This window comes from Eschrichtius robustus, chromosome 12, assembly GCF_028021215.1.
Source record: "Eschrichtius robustus isolate mEscRob2 chromosome 12, mEscRob2.pri, whole genome shotgun sequence".
Classification (NCBI taxonomy): Eukaryota; Metazoa; Chordata; class Mammalia; order Artiodactyla; family Eschrichtiidae; genus Eschrichtius; species Eschrichtius robustus.
The window spans coordinates 42329466-42348148 of record NC_090835.1 but is presented as its reverse complement, the minus strand read 5'-3'; the positions used below and the strand labels follow the sequence as shown (position 1 = coordinate 42348148).

Genomic DNA, 18683 nt, shown 5'->3' with positions numbered 1-18683 from the left:
TACTCTTATTTTTGTTTTTGTTCTTTTAACACCTTTTTAAGCTTAATTTTTATTATAATCTAATACAAGTGTAAGGTTTAAAACTAAATAGTTACACAAAGCTTATGTAATAAAAGAGCACTTTTCAGCACTCCCAACTCCCATTGTCCCAGAGACATCTATCAATACTTTCATTTTTTTAAAATGTTTATTTATTTAGGTTGTGCTGGGTCTTAGTTGCGGCATGCAAACTCTTAGTTGTGGCATGTGAACTCTTAGTTGTGTCATGTGAACTCTTAGTTGCAGCATGCGGGATCTAGTTCCCTGACAAGTGATTGAACCCGGGCCCCCTGCACTGGGAGCGTGGAGTCTTACCCACTGGACCACCAGGGAAGTCCTAGTACTTTCATGTTTTTAAGCAGTTTCTTCTGGTATTTTGCTTCACACTTCTAAACAACATGCTTATACTGCTATTTCCTGATTTTTTTTTCAGTTTCAGTCATATGATGAGTTTTTACTTCAGAAGATGAGAATTTAGCTTTTATACCTCTCTTCCTTTCCTCTCCTCTCAGTGTGGTTATATTAAGATATTCAGTGTTCACATTATTATGGTTGTGTAGGTATGACTCAAAGGAAGTCAGTAATGTATTATAATTACATTTCCTTATAAAAATGCTTTGTTTTTCCTTGAATTAAAAGGTTTGCTTGACTTTTCTTTAATGTACCTGTTGCTAATTAATCTTCAGTCTCTGGGACAGCAGTAAAACTCCTCTGCTGACGGTTAACTGTCAACTCATCTTCTTCTGTGAGGCTTACCTCCAGGAGCCCTGTCCCCTCTGCTTTAATCTGGACTGTTCTTTAGGCCTGTTGCATTGTCCTGGAACCTCCCTTTACCATCATCATGAGAATTTCTTTTACCTCTCTCCTGTTTTGGATTCCAAGTCTAACTCTTGATTTACTCCATGTCGATGAAACAACTTTTGCTTCTTTCCAAGAAAGAGTGAAAGAGAAGTATCTTTTGAGATATTGCACATCTGAAAATGCTTTCATTCTATCCTCACATTTATTTGTTAGTGTGGCTAAGTATAGAATTCTCAGAAATTATTATCCTTCAGAATTTTAAAGACCTTGCTGTTGAATAGTCCAATGTGTTGCTGTTGAATAATCCAGTAGTGTGGCTGTTGAATATTTCAGCGCTTCTTTCTCTTAGTTTTTTTTTTTTTTTCTGGAAACTTTAGGATTGTATCTGTATAGTGTTTTGAGTTTTACACTTAATGTGCCTCTGTGTGTGTGTGTATGTGTGTGTGTGTGTGTGTGTGTTTCATATATTTGGTGGGCCTTTTCATCTGGAAACTTGTCCTTTGGCTTGAGGTTTCTTCTTTGTTTTTGTACTATTTCTTTGATAAATTTTTTTCTTGTGTACTCTTCTGGAATTCCTGCTAAGTGGATGTTGAACATCCTGGATTGTGCCCCTCTTTCTTCCTGTCTTCTCTCCCCCTCCTGTCTCTTTCCCTCTCCCCCTTTCTTCCTTCCTATGCTTTTCTGTTTTACAGCTCTTATCTTTTTATTCTGTTCTCAAGGAGAGTTCTTCAGTTTTATTTTCCAGTCCTTCTATTGAATATTCAAGTTATTATTTCTGCTGTCAGTCCAAAAACATGTTCTTGCTTGCTGAATCTCCTTCTCCTCCCCCTCCCCCTCCTTCTTTTTGGTATTCTTGTTTCATGAATGCAATGTCTTCTCTCTGAGGCTACCAGTTATAAATGTGTTTTGAAGTTTTATTCTGTTCTCAGCATAGTTTGTTTACCCAAAGTTATTTTTCTCTTTGTTTTGTTCTGTGTCTTCTGTGATGGAAGCTTATCTCAAATATCTGGTGATCCTTGGTTGTCATTTCATGTTTAAGAATGAGGAACTAAAAAATTGATTGGAAGGGTCTGTTTGTGGGTCAGGATTTGTCAATTGGTGGCCTTCACTGTAGAGTGATTGTGCAGGAACTCAACTGTTTCTTTGGGGGAGATGCCCTAAATGTCAGCATTTGCAGGTCTTTTCTTTTGGGCCAGTAAGTTTCTTCAGAGACGGTATTCATAGCTCCTTCGGGAGTTGGGGGAGTGGGATGCTTGGCTGCTAGCATTCTGGGAACCTGGCAGAGGAAGAGGGTGGATGATTTTCCCAATCTGTAAGCAGACCTTCTCTGTGTCTCCAGACTTTACTTGACTCACCTCTGGTCCTCAGCTGTGCCTGGTTTCTGGAGTTCAGGGCCTCTCTTGTTGAACTGCTCTAAGCGTTAAATCGTGTGGTCAGGGAGGTACCTGGACTCTAGGTTTGGGTAGGGATCTGATTGTTCCTTACACAGACTTTGAACCACCTTATTCTTACCCCCAACCCTGCAGTTAACCTCACTGCCCCACCTCATCCCCTACCCAAGTCCTTAGTTGTTGAGGCTTTTCAGCACTCTACAGCTGGAATCTGCTCACTTTGTTGGCTCTTACCCCATAGGCAGTTAGATTCTGTAGTAACTTAATTAGCCCATTTCCAAGCACTTTTCTTCTTCCAGACCTGCATTTGAATGACTAGTATCTGCCCCACAGCCTGCACCCACCTCTTGGTATTACCCAGATTCCATCTTCTGAAAGAATATCAAGGCTTTTTCTCTGGAGGGTTTTCACTCTTGGAAATTCATTTCATTCTACTTCGATTAAAAAGCTAATTTGTTGATCTTCTCATTTCAGATGTACCTAGCCAGACTGGAAGTGTTATATATAGTATATTTCACTTTCGTATAAAAGAAATTTCCATTTCTTTTTTTTAAAAGCTTCTTGGTTACATTGCTTTTTGGAGACCATAAACACTGAACTGAACGTGTTTATTTATTTATTTATTTTTGGCTGGGTTGGGTCTTTGTTTCTGTGCGAGGGCTTTCTCCAGTTGCAGCAAGCGGGGGCCACTCTTCATCGCGATGCACAGGCCTCTCACTGTCGCGGCCTCTCTTGTTGTGGAGCACAGGCTCCAGACACGCAGGCTCAGTAGTTGTGGCTCACGGGTCTAGTCGCTCCGCGGCATGTGGGATCTTCCCAGACCAGGGCTCGAACCCGTGTCCCCTGCATTGGCAGGCGGATTCTCAACCACCGCGCCACCAGGGAAGCCCCACAAATTTCCATTTCTAACTTTGTACTTTTAAGGATTTTAAACACATAGTGAGGTTATTAACTTTGACTGCGATTATTAGGAATGTAACAATTAGTAAAGGCCTATTTCTGTGGCTGTATATTTTTTTTTATATGATTTAAAGTCTTAATCCAAGATGTATATATATATTTTAAAAAAACGTTTATTTATTTGCAGCTGCATTGGGTCTTCATTGCAGCGTGCGGGCTTTCTCTAGTGTGGCGGGCAGGGGCTACTCTTCGTTGTGGTGCGTGGGCTTCTCATTGCGGTGGCTTCTCGTTGTGGAGCATGGGCTCTAGGCGTGCGGGCTCAGTAGTTGTGACTCACGGGCTTAGTTGCTCCGCGGCATGTGGGATCTTCCCAGACCAGGACTCGAACCCGTGTCCCCTGCATTGGCAGGGGTATTCTTAACCACTGCGCCACCAGGGAAGTCCCCAAGATGTATATATTTTTTCAGTGTTCCACAGCCTTCCAGATCAGTTTTAAATTTAAATGTCAAGTTGGGAAAATTTTTTTAATTGCTTATATTAGGGATACTTTTTGTTCCATATATATTTTTTTAATATATTTATTTATATATTTATATATATATTTTTTACATAATTACACATATTAAAATTTTAATAGGAAATTTTTCTGCTCTTATAAACATTTGATTTTATAATAAATATCACTGACTAAAAGGTATCTGTTAGGTAACACACTAAAACTTGTATATGGAAACAAGTATGATTTTTTTTAATCCATTGACTTCATTCAAATAATTTATTTTTATGGTAGAAGTTTTGCAGGTGAGAAGGTTAAATACATTGGTTCTAGGGCCCCGTCAGTTACCCAAATTCAAAGATGCTCAAGTTCCGTATGTAAGTGGCGTAGTGTTTACATATAACCTATGTACATCCTCCTGTATACTTGAAATCATCTCTATATTATAATACCTAATACAATGTAAATGCTATGTAAATAGTTGTAAATACAATGTAAATGCTATGTAAATAGTTGTAAATACAATGTAAATGTTATGCAAATAGTTGCTGGTGTTCAGTAAATTCTAGTTTTGCTTTTTTGGAACTTTCTGGAATTTTTTTTTTTTTTTTTTGAATATTTTCAATCCACTGTTGGTTGAATCCACCCTTGTGGAACCCATGGATAAGGAGGGCCTACTGTATATAGATAAAAGAAGTCAAAGTATAAGAGGGTGGAGCTATTGAGGGAACACAGTATGCATTTCTCTACTGGCTGTTTATTTAGATGCAAGCTTTGTGTTTTTGTCCACTATATTGATAAAGTGGAGGAATTTGATTTCTGAGATTGAATGTTGATAATCATCTCATATTAAGAATAACATTAGTTATTAAAGAAGTAACACCATTTGTGTGAAGTAAACTGTGCTAGCTTCCCCCCGCCCCAAATACAGCTGTGAATTTAGAAGAGCTTAGGGCCCTGAGCAATATGAAGAAAATGGATATAATAAAACCCAGGGACTTCACTCGTGGTCAGAACTGTGTAGTATTCATCAGCCTTTGTCTCAAATGTAAAACTAAAGCGGCTGAGTAGGAGCAGTGGTGATGGCTTTGTCAAGAGACTGAGACAGCAGAAGAGAAACAAAACTAAAACTCAGTGGTCTGAGGTCATTTAGTAAAAAAAAATAATGCCACCATTTCATGGAGTCTCTTCTTAGTGCCAGGCATGTCACGCGTATTCTCTCATTTACCCTCACCGATCACTTACCACTTTTTAATAGAGAGAAAGCTGAGCTGGGAAGTTCAGTGATTTGTTCAGGGACTCATGACAGTAAGCATGGAGTTGGAATTCAAACCAGGTTTGTAAGAGTTTAAAACCTGTAATTTTTTCACCATACTGTGTTACTAGAATTTGAAGGCATCATCTTTTGGTAGGATGGCCCAGAAATCTGTGTGTTCAAGATCCTAGTCAGTCAAGAAGACGTTGTTACTTATACTTAGGTTAAGACATAAGGAAAAAACCTTGGTTTAATAAAATATAAATTAAAGACATTCCATTAAAAATGGTTTTTAAAATGTTTTATCACTTAGAAACTCACACACCAGGTATCAAACTCAATTGAAGGAAACGTCTCTTTGCTTTGTTCCAGGAAGATAAAGTGTTTTTGTGTTTTGGCCAGGGGTTAATGTGGAGGTTATTTCATTCCAGGAGGGATTTGATCACTGTAGTAGTTTTCTATTGCTGCTGTACCAAATTACCATAAGCTTAGAAACTTTAAACAATACAAATGTATTATCTCTTAGTTACTGTCGGTCAGAAGTCCAATATGAGTCTCACTGGGCTAAAATCAGATGTTTCATAGTGGAGGCTCTGAGGAAGAATCCAGCTCATTCAGGGTGTTGACCAAATCCATTTTCTTGTGGTTGTTGGACTGAGGTCCCTGTTTTCTTGCTGGCTGTCAGCCTGAGGCCACTCTCCTGTCCCTGCACATGACCTCAACATCTCAGGAACTACCAACAACTTGTCACATCCTTCTCATGATTGAAATCTCCATCGTAGGAAAGCATTTTCCATTGTAGGAAAGCATTTCACATGACTCTTTCAGATCCTGAGCCTGTTTAAGACCTGGAAATGCAGTGGGACATCTGATGCACAGGCATTTAAACAGCATTTAAAAGATTGGGGGTTGTTAGGGTGTGGAGGGATTCTAAAGAGTGAGGCTTATAAAATGCCCTCTGATTTAGAGACAGAATTTTTTCCAAAGGCTTTTATAAAGAAGTCATGTTTTTCAGGTCTACTTTTTGTTTAAAATTTTTGTTTCTATTTGTTACTTGTTTTTTTATTTATCACCTACCTCCTTGTCCCTACTGCTTTTGTAATGCTTAGCACATGGTAGCTTTTCAATAAATTTATTGACTTACTCCTGGAGTGCAACTTACCCTTGCACAAAACATCTTCTGCAGATATGGACTGATGTGTTGGATTTTTTTTTTTTTTTTAATGATTCGAGACTAGAGGTAACTATCCTATGACTAGATTGGAAGTTTTTTTATACTTCCTTTAGTTTGTTTCAGGACCTCTCACTTTGCTTTCTTTTTATAGGTTTATTGAAGCATGGTTGACATACAATAAACTGCACATATTTAAAGCATGCACTTTGATACATTTTGATATATTTTACACCTGTGAAACCATCAACAGTATCAAATGAATACATTCATTACCCCTAAAAGTTTCCTTGTGTCTGTAATCACTCCCGTTTTCCCTTCTCTGTGCAAGTTAAACATACAACTACCATATGACCCAGCCATTCCACTTCTAGGTAGTCATCCGAGAGAAATGATGCATATGTCTGCCTTAAGACTTGTACTAGAATGTTCATAGAAGCTTTATGCATAATATCCTAAACTGGAAACGGCACAAATGTCCATCAGCAAGTGAATGAATAAACAAATTGTGATATATCCATACAGTGGACTACTATTCAGGAATAAAAAGGGACATATATTTAGTTTGAATTGAGGACTGCCATATTTGAAGCAGATTTGTTTCCTTTGTTGCATTTCTTATTCTGTATTAAAATTGACTTTTATTTCCTTGGCATACCCCACTCCCACCCCATGGAGGAAATATTAAGAAGTTAGTTATGGATGAACCATAAAAGGATGTAAGTTATATTTGGATAATTAAGGGTTGATTATTCCTCAAAAACTTATAGTCAAAAATGCTGAGTTCAGTTTGTTCTGCTACAAGACGTGTTTCTATACACCAAATAGTTTATACATGGTCAGTAAATAAGAAATGATGTCAGTGATGGTGTGTGGGTTTTTATAAGATTTTTCATTGGCAAGAGGAGTAGAATAGAGGAAGTAGAATTTAAAAGGAAAGGAAAAAGCCCTCAGATTGGCTGCTGCACAGACAGATGTTCTTTCAAGTGTGGTTTAAGAACAGCAGAGATTAGTCCCCGGAAAAACAAACAAGCTAGTTCTCGCCCCAACTCTGGTCAGCTCCTGGAGGCCCTCCGTACCTGTGGGTTCCGTACCTGCAGGTTCCAACTTGGTTGAATCCACGGTTGCAGAGGGCTGACTGTACGGCACCATTTAATACGAGGGACTTGAGCATCCACAGATTTTGGTATCTGGAACCAGTCCCCGGCAGATACCTGTATTTACTCCTGGGTCCACCTTAACAACAGCCTCAGTCTCCATTGTTTTAGTGCCTGCAAATCTTTATTTTCACTTTATTTAGTTTTTGTTGATTGTTATTTCCTGAGGCAGTGCCCAGCCATGCTGAATTGCTTGCCTGGAGTTACCCATGTTACCTCCTGAGGAGCCAACTGTTAATTTTTGTTGGACTCAGGTTACAAAGTTGCATAAATTCTGAGTACTCTGTCCCGACCCTAATTTTACCCCCTTTATTTTTTACTTTGCAGGATGAGGTTTTTTTTTTTTTTCAAGAACACATCAGTGGCATTCAAACAAAATACAAGAATGTTAAAGTAGTTTATTTTAAACAATTTCCTGGCAATGTGTTTCTTAGTGTTTTTAGCTAATACATAAATCTTGGTTACTATGTGTCAAGTGTTCTAAGTGCTTATCAAAGATTATCTCATTTTATCCTCACAACAATGCAATTTAATGAGTCTGGTATTATCCTTATTTTATGGATAAGGGAATTGAGGAACAGAGGGGATGAGTAACGTGCCCAGGTTCACACAGCACAGTCAGTCTGGTTCCATAGCCTGTGCTCCTGACTACTGTGCTACATTGCCTTCTGCACCATGTTGAGTATAAATTAGATTTTAGTATGATTTTCTTATGTTAAGTCAGAGTGGTAGTTTTACAGCAAATTAAAACCTTATCAGCATTAAATTAGGTGAAAAGAGTTGCAGTGAACACATAAGGACAACATAATAGCTTTATCTATTCAGAAGCTGGGAAAATGATGTCAAATTTAAACACTGTTAAATTGTTATAATAGGTTTTTTTGGAAGTCTTCATTTCACTTCGTTATTTATGGTTTTAAATTTCTTCTTAGGCATATCACACCTGAAAAATTTTATGTGGAAGCTTGTGATGATGGAGCAGATGATGTACTTATCATCGACCGTGTGTCCACAGAAGTTACGCTCTCAGGTATTTCATGGCCAGATTTAGAAGTGTCTAGAAAGATTTTACACTTAAGTTGCAATAGTTAAATTAATGAGATCCATGTGAGTGTGTGGATCTCTGAGTGTCTTCTTAGAAAATTTTAATTCTTGCTACCTCATTTGATTTTTATGCATTAATTTTATACTTTTTCCTTTTCATGAAAAGGAGAAATGATCTTGAAAATTTTAGGTAGCATTTTACCGTTCATAAGGATTTAAAAACTTTATTTGTTCCCTTATCAGTACCATAACAGGATTGGTTTTGTTGATATGTTAGGTTCCTTTCTAGCTATAAGATTTGAATTATTTGAGTGTGAGAAAGTTGTTTTAACATTAAGTGTGTGGAATGTTAACAGCTGATTTGTTTTTGAAAATATTCATGACTATGAGGATAATTTAATAAATGAAAAATAATATATACATCACTGGGTAAAACTTGTGTTTTAGGCAGAATGATTTTCCTAAGCTTTATCTATCTATCTTATTATCAATCCAGTTATAATTTAGCTTTGCTTCTCTGGGGTGTGAAAAGCAACTTGTTTTTCAGTTGTGTGGAACACTGATTTCTGACTAGATTAATGTGAAGTAATTTTGGTGATGAATTAATGTATCATGTGATACCACATTTAGAATTTTATATTTCATTTGTTTAAAAATTTACCTCTAGATAGTGTTCTGTATTAATTTTTTTTTTGAAGGGCAGTATTTGAGTAACCATAGAGTAGGCATTCGGTAAATGGCAAATATCCTTTGAACGGATTAAGTGAAACATGAAAATATTTTGCATAAGATACTAAAGTGTAAGAAAGGTAGGACTATAAATCTCCATTTCCTTGGTTGTCTGCTTTTTCTGGTAAGCTTTTCCTTTGACCAAATAAAGTAAGAGCTGTTTTAGTTTGATAATTTGGCATTTCCTGTGACTGTTGCTTGGTGACTGCTCTCTCAGAATAGCTGACTGATTTTAACCACCCTTAGTGTACTTCTGAAGTTTAGTCCCACTACTTCTTTATAACATATTGATACAACCCAGTGTCTTTTTTATTTTTGGGGTGGGGGGCGGGCTGGGGGTGGTGGGCCTTGCCACGAGGATCTTAGTTCCCCGACCAGGGATCCACCCCGTGCTGCCGGCAGTGGAAGCTCGAAGTCCTAACCACTGGACCACCAGAGAATTCCCTACCACCTACTGTCTTATAAAAGCTTTAGTATGGATGTATTTTCAATTATTTTTTGTCCTTTCAGTGACATTTTATTTGTAAGTAGAGAATGCAGACCCATTTGAGTGGACAAAGCTAAAGGTTTTGAATAGTTTGGATGTAAAAATGATAACCAAACAGTCATTGGTAGACACATGAAGAGATACTTTGACCTGAAGCTAGTGATGATGAGGGGCTGTCGATCACAGTTTCTCTGGCAGTTTCCTTTTACCATTGGGAATACAAACCATTGCCACCGAAAGAGGAATTTTTTTTCTTCCCTGAAAAACCAACGTAGTCTTAGGAATTATCAGAGTGTTATTGCTATTACGCTCCAGTTAATGTAACTTACAGCTGTATCGGTAGTACATTTATGTTTATCAGTGATCTCAATATATTCAGAATTTTCTCTGAGTTTTTAACTGAACTGGTATTTCCATTTTTCATGGTAATTAATTATGGCATAGCATTGCTAAGTAAATTGAATTATTGAGAGAAACAAGTGAATTTTAGACCTTATTCAGAATAAGTTTATTCAGAAAAACAGGACTGCCTTTAAGAAACAGGACTGGAGTTTACAGCAGTGTTTCAAAATGGGTCCCAGGCTGATAATTAAACTGTGACTGAAAGAAAAATTTTATAGCCACATAGGTTTGGAAAACTTTGAATTAAACAGTGGAACAGCTTTCGTTTACTGTAGGCCTTCTCAGAGCCTTTAATTTCCTACTGTGCATTGTGACTCTGGGAGAAGGAGTAGAGTTAGTATGGATGTAGCAAAATAAGTTTCTTTGACTGGGAGACCCTACCTCCCCCCTTTTTGGGCATTATTCCCTAAACTAGAGTTCTACAAAATATGTTTTGTGAAGCACATTGGCTTAAAGTTTAACAATTGTGAAATGAACCTTGTAATGTAAGGTAGTCTTTATTAATAACGGCATTATTGATAAAATCGCAGCTAATGATATTGCCTCCCTGGATACCTGTATCAGTTTCTTTTAGACATGAACAGGAGGCTTTTCCTTCCTCCTCCCCTCTTGGATCTTGGCCTCCATGTCTCACATTCTTATTAGGGAATTAGGCGAGTCCTTTTTTTGCATTCCATTTGTTGCATGTTGAGATTAAAATCTTGTTTCAACTTGCATTTACTTTCTAATTCTCTTAAAGGGGTAAAGATTTGGTTTGTGACAAGAGGTTGAATAAATTTGGTTGAAAATTGGCATTGGAAATAACCTTTAATTTACGTAGTGAGGTTGCTGAAGCATGTTACTTTTGGCACCATATTCTAGACAGGCAGCGAGACCTTTACATGTAACATGGACATCTTTATTTTATATTCTGCCAAAGTGGAGGTCTAACACTAATGAAGGAATATTGCTTTCTTAGAACGAAGCGTGCATATTGAAGTAGCCATTGAAATGAAACTAAATTTCTCTTTCAGTTGGTGAGCTTTTTCTAAGTGATTTTTCTTTACTTTCTTCTTTAAAGTCAAGAAAGATATTCCTCCTTCGGCTGTCACAAGACCAATATTTGGTATACTGGGCACAATTCATCTGGTGGCAGGTAAGAAAAATGAGCTAAGATGGACAAGAAGGTAATTAAATCGACGCTATTAGAGTATAAGATGAAGGCATACTTTATATCTCCCTTTAGGCAATAAATCTGTAGGTGTTTGTCATTAATTTCTGAAAGTACCCCAAATAGCAAGTGGTTAAATTTGTGAGCCTGAGGTTCTATTTTTTTTTAAATAAATTTATTTATGTATTTATTTTTGGCTGTGTTGGGTCTTCGTTGCTGTGCGCGCGCTTTCTCTAGTTGCGACGAGCGGGGGCTACTCTTCATTGTGGTGCGCAGGCTTCTCATTGCGGTGGCTTCTCTTGTTGCAGAGCACAGGCTCTAGGCGCACGGGCTTCAGTAGTTGGGGCTCGTGGGCTCCAGAGTACAGGCTCAGTAGATGTGGCACACGGGCTTAGTTGCTCCGCGGCATGTGGGATCTTCCTGGACCAGGGCTCGAACCCGTGTCCCCTGCATTGGCAGGCGGATTCTTCACCACTGTGCCACCAGGGAAGTCCTGGACCAGAGTATTCTAAACCTTCAACTCCATGGTTCTGAGTTACTAGGAAAGTGATGGTTTTTAATCTAAATTTTATTTCATTGAACTTTTGAAAAGTTCCTATTGTATTAGGCACTGTGCTGGATGTTATTTGTAAAAGATGCAAGTCCCTTTTGTCCTGTAGCTTACAGTTGAGTGAGAGAGGCAGTTAAATAGTAAATTACTGCAGAACAGTGTGACAAGTTCTAGGAGAGAGATGTACATAGGAAAACTTTCAGGGAGGGCACTTGTGGTTAGAGCCTTGAACAGATGTGAAGAATTAATCTAGTGGTAAAGGCTTACCCTGGTTTGTTTGTGGGAGGAGGAGGTGGCCAGGATCAGGGTTGGTGTATTAATGCATGGTGCTGGGATCGCTTCTTGATTCCTGACCACTCATCTTTGGAATGTTGCAGTAACCAGTTAGTTATACTGCCCCAGCACATTTCTCTACCATTTAGAATGACATGAGGGACATGGGAGGTGTAGATAGCTGCAGTGGCCAGATATTATGACCTGTGATGCTTTAAGCTACACGTTGGGAAATGCATTAGCAGAGGCCCGTATGCTTTGGGGATGACAGGAGAGTGAGAGAGGAGCGTTTTCTGTCTGTACTTTCCATCTGCTAGGATCACTGCTCTGGTTACCAAAAGCTTTTACTTTTATCTTTCTGAGAAAAAATTTGATCTTTCAATAAAAATTTGTCTAAATAATATGCTGGTCTTTCTATTCATAAATTATAAGATTGCTTTTCAAAAAGTATGGGTCCTTTATCTGTTTAGCACAGCTCTCGCCTTTATTTATTTTTATTTATTTTGGCTGCGCCTCAAGGCTTGCAGGACTTTAGTTCCCTGACCCGAGATCAAACTTGCACCCTCGGCAGTGAAAGCGCGGAGTCCTAACCACTGGACTGCCAGGGAATTCCCGCAACTCTCGCCTTTAAAGAGTAAGGACTGCTATTCCTGGCTTTACAGTTGCCTTATTTCTATTTATGTGTACTTGGCTTTGCTTTTTTGCAGGTAATTATCTACTTGTCATTACCAAAAAGAAGAAAATAGGTGAATTTTTCAATCATGTAATCTGGAAAGCAATAGATTTTGATGTCCTTTCTTATAAGAAGACAATGTTGCACTTAACTGATATTCAGGTAAGAACTGGAAGCACTTACTAATTGCAAAATCCAAAGAAGTCCCATGGGGTGGATGGGGAAGGGAGGTGGAACACAAAGAATGTTTGATGGATTTCTTTTAAACCTAATTATTTAAACAATGCATAGAGCATGGTCACTCCACATACCTAGCCCTAAAATGTATTTTTTTTTAAAAACTGTTCATATATTTTATTGCACTTGGGTTTTTTTTTAACTGACTCAATTCTTAGATATGAAATTTCATACGAGAGAAAAGGACAGACTGAAAATGCACATGTAGTCAACACGTAGATTTAACTTCATATCCTTTTTGTGAAGAAATAAAATATTAAATATCTTTCTACCATTGTAAAGCAGTTATACTCCAATAAAGATGTTAAAAGAAATAAAAATAAAAGGGATGCTCCTATATATTACTAAAAAAAAAAAATTATCTTTGAAGTTTCACTCATCCCATTTCATTCCCTCTTTCCCTAGGGAGAAAGCTTTCTTCAGTTTTGCCACATGGGAATATAAGTGTGTGTGCTGTGTACATGTTCAAACAGTCCTCTTTTTGCTCAGTTCCTGTATGCATGGATTTCAGTTACCACAGTTTAGTTAACACCAGTTCCCAACAACACACTTTAAATTTCAGTTCCCATGATATATTGACTAAAGAATTAGCTCACCAAAGATGAAAGTGCAATGAAACAGAAAATGATGACTCTAGAAGTGAAATTCACATTGAACATGAATAGAGTATAGAAGAAATAACTGATGGTGGGAATAAGAGACTCTGGATACGCAGCCAGAGGTCTCAGTGAAGGTGATGTTATCGACATTAGTGGTCAAGTGGTTGTGATGAAAAGGTTGAACGTGTCCCAGAGCAAGTGATGCCGGTAACAAACTTCACATTAAAGGAACTCACAGAAGTATTTCATGATATTAATAGTATGAAGGATTAAGTGTTAGAAGCTAGTTCAGGCTTAGATGTACGACAGTTCATCAGGGTATAGAAAAGATGGTATCATAAGTTACATGATGAGAAGAATGCAAGCACTGTTCAGGCTACTCTTGATAAATTTTGACCAGAAGTAAAATATTTTTAATTATCAATGTTTCAAATTACAGTATACTAAGTAACGTTTTACTATTTTTTCATTTCCCTATACATTTATAACTTACAGTAGGAGAGTTTTTAATGTGTTGATTAAAAAATTTTAAGTCACGGAATGATCTTAACTTTACTTATGATTATTAAGATAGTTTAAGATTATTAAGATTAAGATAACATGATCATTTTTATAGTCCCACCCTATCGTGCAAAGTGAAGACTGCCTGTATTCATATTCAAACAATATCTGTTTTTGCTTGCAGTATTTTTTAAAACTTACATGAATGGCATTAACCCTGTTCTAGTTTTTGAAAATTACTTTTTTTACGTCAACATTATGTTTAGAGATTTAAATCTATTGAGTACTTGTTTTCTAAATGTACTTTATTTACGGTATTTGCTTTTTTAAAATTTTAAGTTGTATTTTTATTCCCAAGATTACAAAAAGTTTGTTTTTAAAAGAAAGTTAATTATTCTAAAATATGTATCTTACCTATGATAAACATTTAAAAAAAATCAGTCCTAGCACTATTGTCTTATTGGCTAAGTAAAGCTGTAGAATATAGTTTTTATACTTTAAACTTAAAATTTCTTTCTTACTGTATATATATCAATATATTAATAAGTTCATTCTCTATGAGACACGATAATTTAAGGCAATAAAAATGGTTGTTTTCATTTAATAGCCTAGTAATATTTACTTGAACAGTTTCTTCTTTATTGCTATAGTTTGTTTTCAGGCTATGTAACTAATTTTAGCATTCCTCGCTGTATATGCTTTGCTTATTTATACCTTTTGTTTTTTATAAAAATGTTGAGGCCAACTTAAAAATTTTGTACATAGATTCGTAACATGAATTAACATGTTAATCATTTGCTAAACATTAAACAGTAACAAACATTAAAAATTATTTTTTAAAACAAGGATAAAAACAGATATCAATCTTGGTATTCATCGGGAAAGCCAGCTAAAATGATTATCAGAAAATAAATATACTGCTTTTACTTGATCTTCCTTTATTGCTTATTGAAGTATAATTGACTTACAATATATTAGTTTCAGGTGTACAACATGGTAATTCAATATTTTTACGCATTATAAAATGATCACCATGAGAAGTCTAGTTACCATCTGTCACCATACAAAGTTACTAAAATATTACTGACTGTATTCTGTATGCTATATATTATATCCCCATGACTTACTTATTTTATAAATGGAAGTTTGTATCTCTTAATCTCCCTTACCTATTTCACTCGTCCTTCCTACCCCTCCCTCCCCACTGCCAACCACCAGTTCTCTGTCTATGGGTCTGTTTGTATCATTTTTTTAACTCTTTTTAAATTTTTTTTATTGGAGTAAAATTGCTTTACAATGTTATATTAGTTTCTGCTGTACAGTGAAGTGAGTCAGCTATACCTATATCCCCTCCCTCTTGGACCTCACTCCCACCGCCCACCCCTATCCCACCCATCTAGGTCGTCACAGAGCACTGAGCTGAGCTCCCTGTGCTATACAGCAGGTTCCCACTAGCTATCTATTTTACACATGGTAGTGTATTTATGTCAAACCTAATCTCCCAGTTCGTCCCACCCTCCTGTCCCCACTGCTGCCCGTGTCCACATGTCTGTTCTCTATGTTTACGTCTCTAATCCTGCCCTACAAATAGGTTTATCTGTACCATTTTTCTAGATTCCACATATATGTGTTAATATGCGATGTTTGTTTTTCTCTTTATGGCTTACTTCACTCTGTATGACAGACTCTAGGTCCATCCACATCTCTACAAATGACCCAGTTTCATTCCTTTTTATGGCTGACTAATATTCCATTCTATATATGTACCACATCTTCTTTATCCATTCATCTATCGTTGGACGTTTAGGTTGTTTCCATGTCCTGGCTATTGTAAATAGTGCTGCAGTGAACATTGTGGTGCATGTATCCTTTTGAATTATGGTTTTCTTGTCAGTGTCTTACAGTTTTCTAATGACGGGTCTTTTTACCACCTTGGTTAGATTTATTCCTAGGTAATTTATTCTTTTTCATGCAGTTGTAAATGGGATTGTCTTCTTAATTTCTCTTCCTGTTCATTGTTACTGCATAGAAATGCAACAGACTTCCTGTATATATTAATTTTATATCCTGCCATTTTATTTTTATTTTTAAAATTTATTTATTTATTTTATTTTTGGCTGCGTTGGGTCTTCGTTGCTGCGTGTGGGCTTTCTCTAGTTGCGGCGAGTGGGGGCTACTCTCCGTTGTGGTGCGCAGGCTTCTCATTGCGGTGGCTTCTCTTGTGCAGAACGTGGGCTTCAGGCACACGAGTTTCAGTAGTTGTGGCACGTGGGCTCAGTAGTTGTGGCTCACGGGCTCTAGAGTGCAGGCTCAGTAGTTGCGGCGTGTGGGCTTAGTTGCTCTGCAGCACGTGGGATCTTCCCGGACCAGGGCTTGAACCCGTGTCCCCTGCATTGGCAGGCAGATTCCTAACCACTGCGCCAGCAGGGAAGTCCTATTCTACTAGTTTTTTGGTGGCATCTTTACTTTGGGGTTTTCTAAATATAGTATCATGTCATCTGCAAACAGTGACAATTTTACTTCTTTTCAGTTTGGGTTCCTTTGATTTCTTTTTCTTGTCTAATTGCTGTAGCTAGGACATCTGATAATATGTTGAGTAAAAGTGGTGAGAATGGGCATCCTTGTTTTATTCCTGATCTTAGAGGAAATGCTTTCAGGCTTTTCACTGTTGAGCTTGATGTTGGCTGTAGGTTTGTCATATATGGTCTTTTTTTTTTTTTTTTTTTTTTGGCCCCGTCACGTGGTTTGTGGAATTTTAGTTCTCTGACCAGGGATTGAACCTGGCCCTCAGCGGGGAGAGCATGGAGTCCTAACCACTTGACTGCCAGGGAATTCCCTGGTCTTTATTAATAATGTTAAGGTATGTTCCTTGTATACCCACTTTGTTGAGAGGTTTTATCATAAATGGATATTGGATTTTGTAAAAAGCTTTTTCTGCATCTATTGAGATGATCATATGATTTTTATTCTTCAGTTTGTTAATGTGGTATATCATATTGATTGATTGGTGGATATTAAACTGTCCTTCCGTTCTTGGGATCAGTACCACTTGATCATGGCGTGTGATCTTTTAAATGTACTATTGAATTTGGTTTGCTAATGTTTTGCTGAGGATTTTTGCATTTGTGTTCATCAGTAATGTTGGCCTATAATTTTTTGTGTGTGTGCGGTGTCTTTATCTGGTTTTGGCATCAGGGTAATGCTAGCCTCATGGAATGAGTGTGGAAGCATTCCTTCCTCCTCAGTTATTTGGAATAGTTGAGAAGGATAGGCGTTAACTCTTCTGTAAATGTTTGGTAGATTCACCTGAGAAGCCATCTGATCCTGGACTTTGTTGGTAGTTCTTTGATTACTGATTCAATTTCGTTACTGGTAATAAATCTGTTCATATTTTCTGTTTCTCCCTGATTCAGTCTTGGGAGATCGTACGTTTCTTCTCGAATCCATTTCTTCTCGGTTGTCCATTTTATTGGTGCATAATTATTTGTAATAATCTCTTATGATCCTTTGTATTTTTGTGGTGTTGGTTGTAATTTGTCCTCTTTCATTTCTCATTTTAGTTAGGCCCTACCTCCTTTTTTCTTGATGAGTCTGGCTGAAGGTTTATCAATTTCTATTTATCTTATCAGAAAAACAGGTCTTAGTTTCATTGTTCTTTTCTGTTGTTTGCCCTGGGGTGTCCCGGCACTGGTGCCTGCCTGCTGGTGGGCAGGTTAAGCCCCTGCACTAATAGGCCAGAAGGAGGACTCCAAAATGGCACTTGCTAGCACGAGTGCCCTCGTGGTAGAACAAACTCCCTAAGACAGCTGCTGCCAACATCTGCACCCCCAGTAGCAGTCCCAGTTGCCTCCTGCCTCTCCAGGAGGCTCGCAAAGATCACTAAGTGGGTCTGACTTAGGCTCCCTTCAAATGCCTACACGCTAGGACTTGGAGCATGTGAGATTTTGTATGGGCTCTTTAAGAGTGGAGTCTCTGTTTCCTACAGTTGTCCTGCTCTCCTGCACACAAACCCTGCTGGCCTTCTGGCCTTCAAAGCCAGACATTCTGGGGGCTTGTCTTCCTGGTGCAAGATCGTTGGCCTCAGTAGCTGACGTGGGGCTCAGACCCCTTGCTCACTGGGGAGAACCTCAGCAATTGTGATTATTCTCCCCATTTCTGGGTCACCTACCTGAGAGTGTGGGTCTTGACTATACCAGGTCTCCACCCCTCCTACCCATATCATGGTTTCTTCTTTATATCTTTAGCTGTGAAAAATCTGTTCTACTAGTCTTCAGTTCTCTCATAGATAGTTGTTCTGTGAATAGTTGTAGTTTTGGTGCGCCTGTGGGAGGAGGTGAGCTCAGGGTCTTCCTACGCTACCATCTTACCATCTTGGCCACTTCTCTCTCTCCTGGACTTTTCTTTTCAGTCTTTGCTTTTTTTTTTTTTTTTTTTTTTTTTTGTAAAGAATTCCATTTAACTTCCCAACTAGCCCAAACCAGTAAAGTTTCTTAGAGATGAGGATGGTATTGTTCTCTCGTTATTGACTCTCTGTTACTGGGCCCCTCATGAATTTATGTTTTTCTTCTGTCAAATGAGGATAATTAATGCTAAACTAGTAAGGGGTTGCTGTGAAGATGAAGGAGAATCTCTGTAAAGTGTCTGGGACACAGTAGGTCATAACCTAAAGTGGTGATGTTTTGTTAAAGTAACTCTTCTGCCCTTTAAAGTAAAAATTGTGAAGGACACCAATGGGAAAGGAGGTCTACCTAATCAGTTAATATAATACCCTATGGTGTTGAGCACTGTCCATGTATCAGGAACTGTCCCAGGTCCTGGGGAAATGGTG

The 18683-nt window shown here is 37.8% G+C and overlaps 1 protein-coding gene across 1 annotated transcript in view; it reads left to right on the top strand.

Moving 5' to 3' along the window:
• The window catches only part of SACM1L (SAC1 like phosphatidylinositide phosphatase), a 57705-nt gene that overhangs the window by 9381 nt on the left and 29641 nt on the right, over positions 1-18683 (top strand). Inside the window, exons 2-4 of the mRNA XM_068558985.1 lie at positions 8143-8240; positions 10933-11007; positions 12553-12680. Of these exons, the coding sequence (XP_068415086.1) occupies positions 8143-8240; positions 10933-11007; positions 12553-12680 (301 nt within the window). The remainder of the gene's footprint in view (positions 1-8142; positions 8241-10932; positions 11008-12552; positions 12681-18683) is intronic.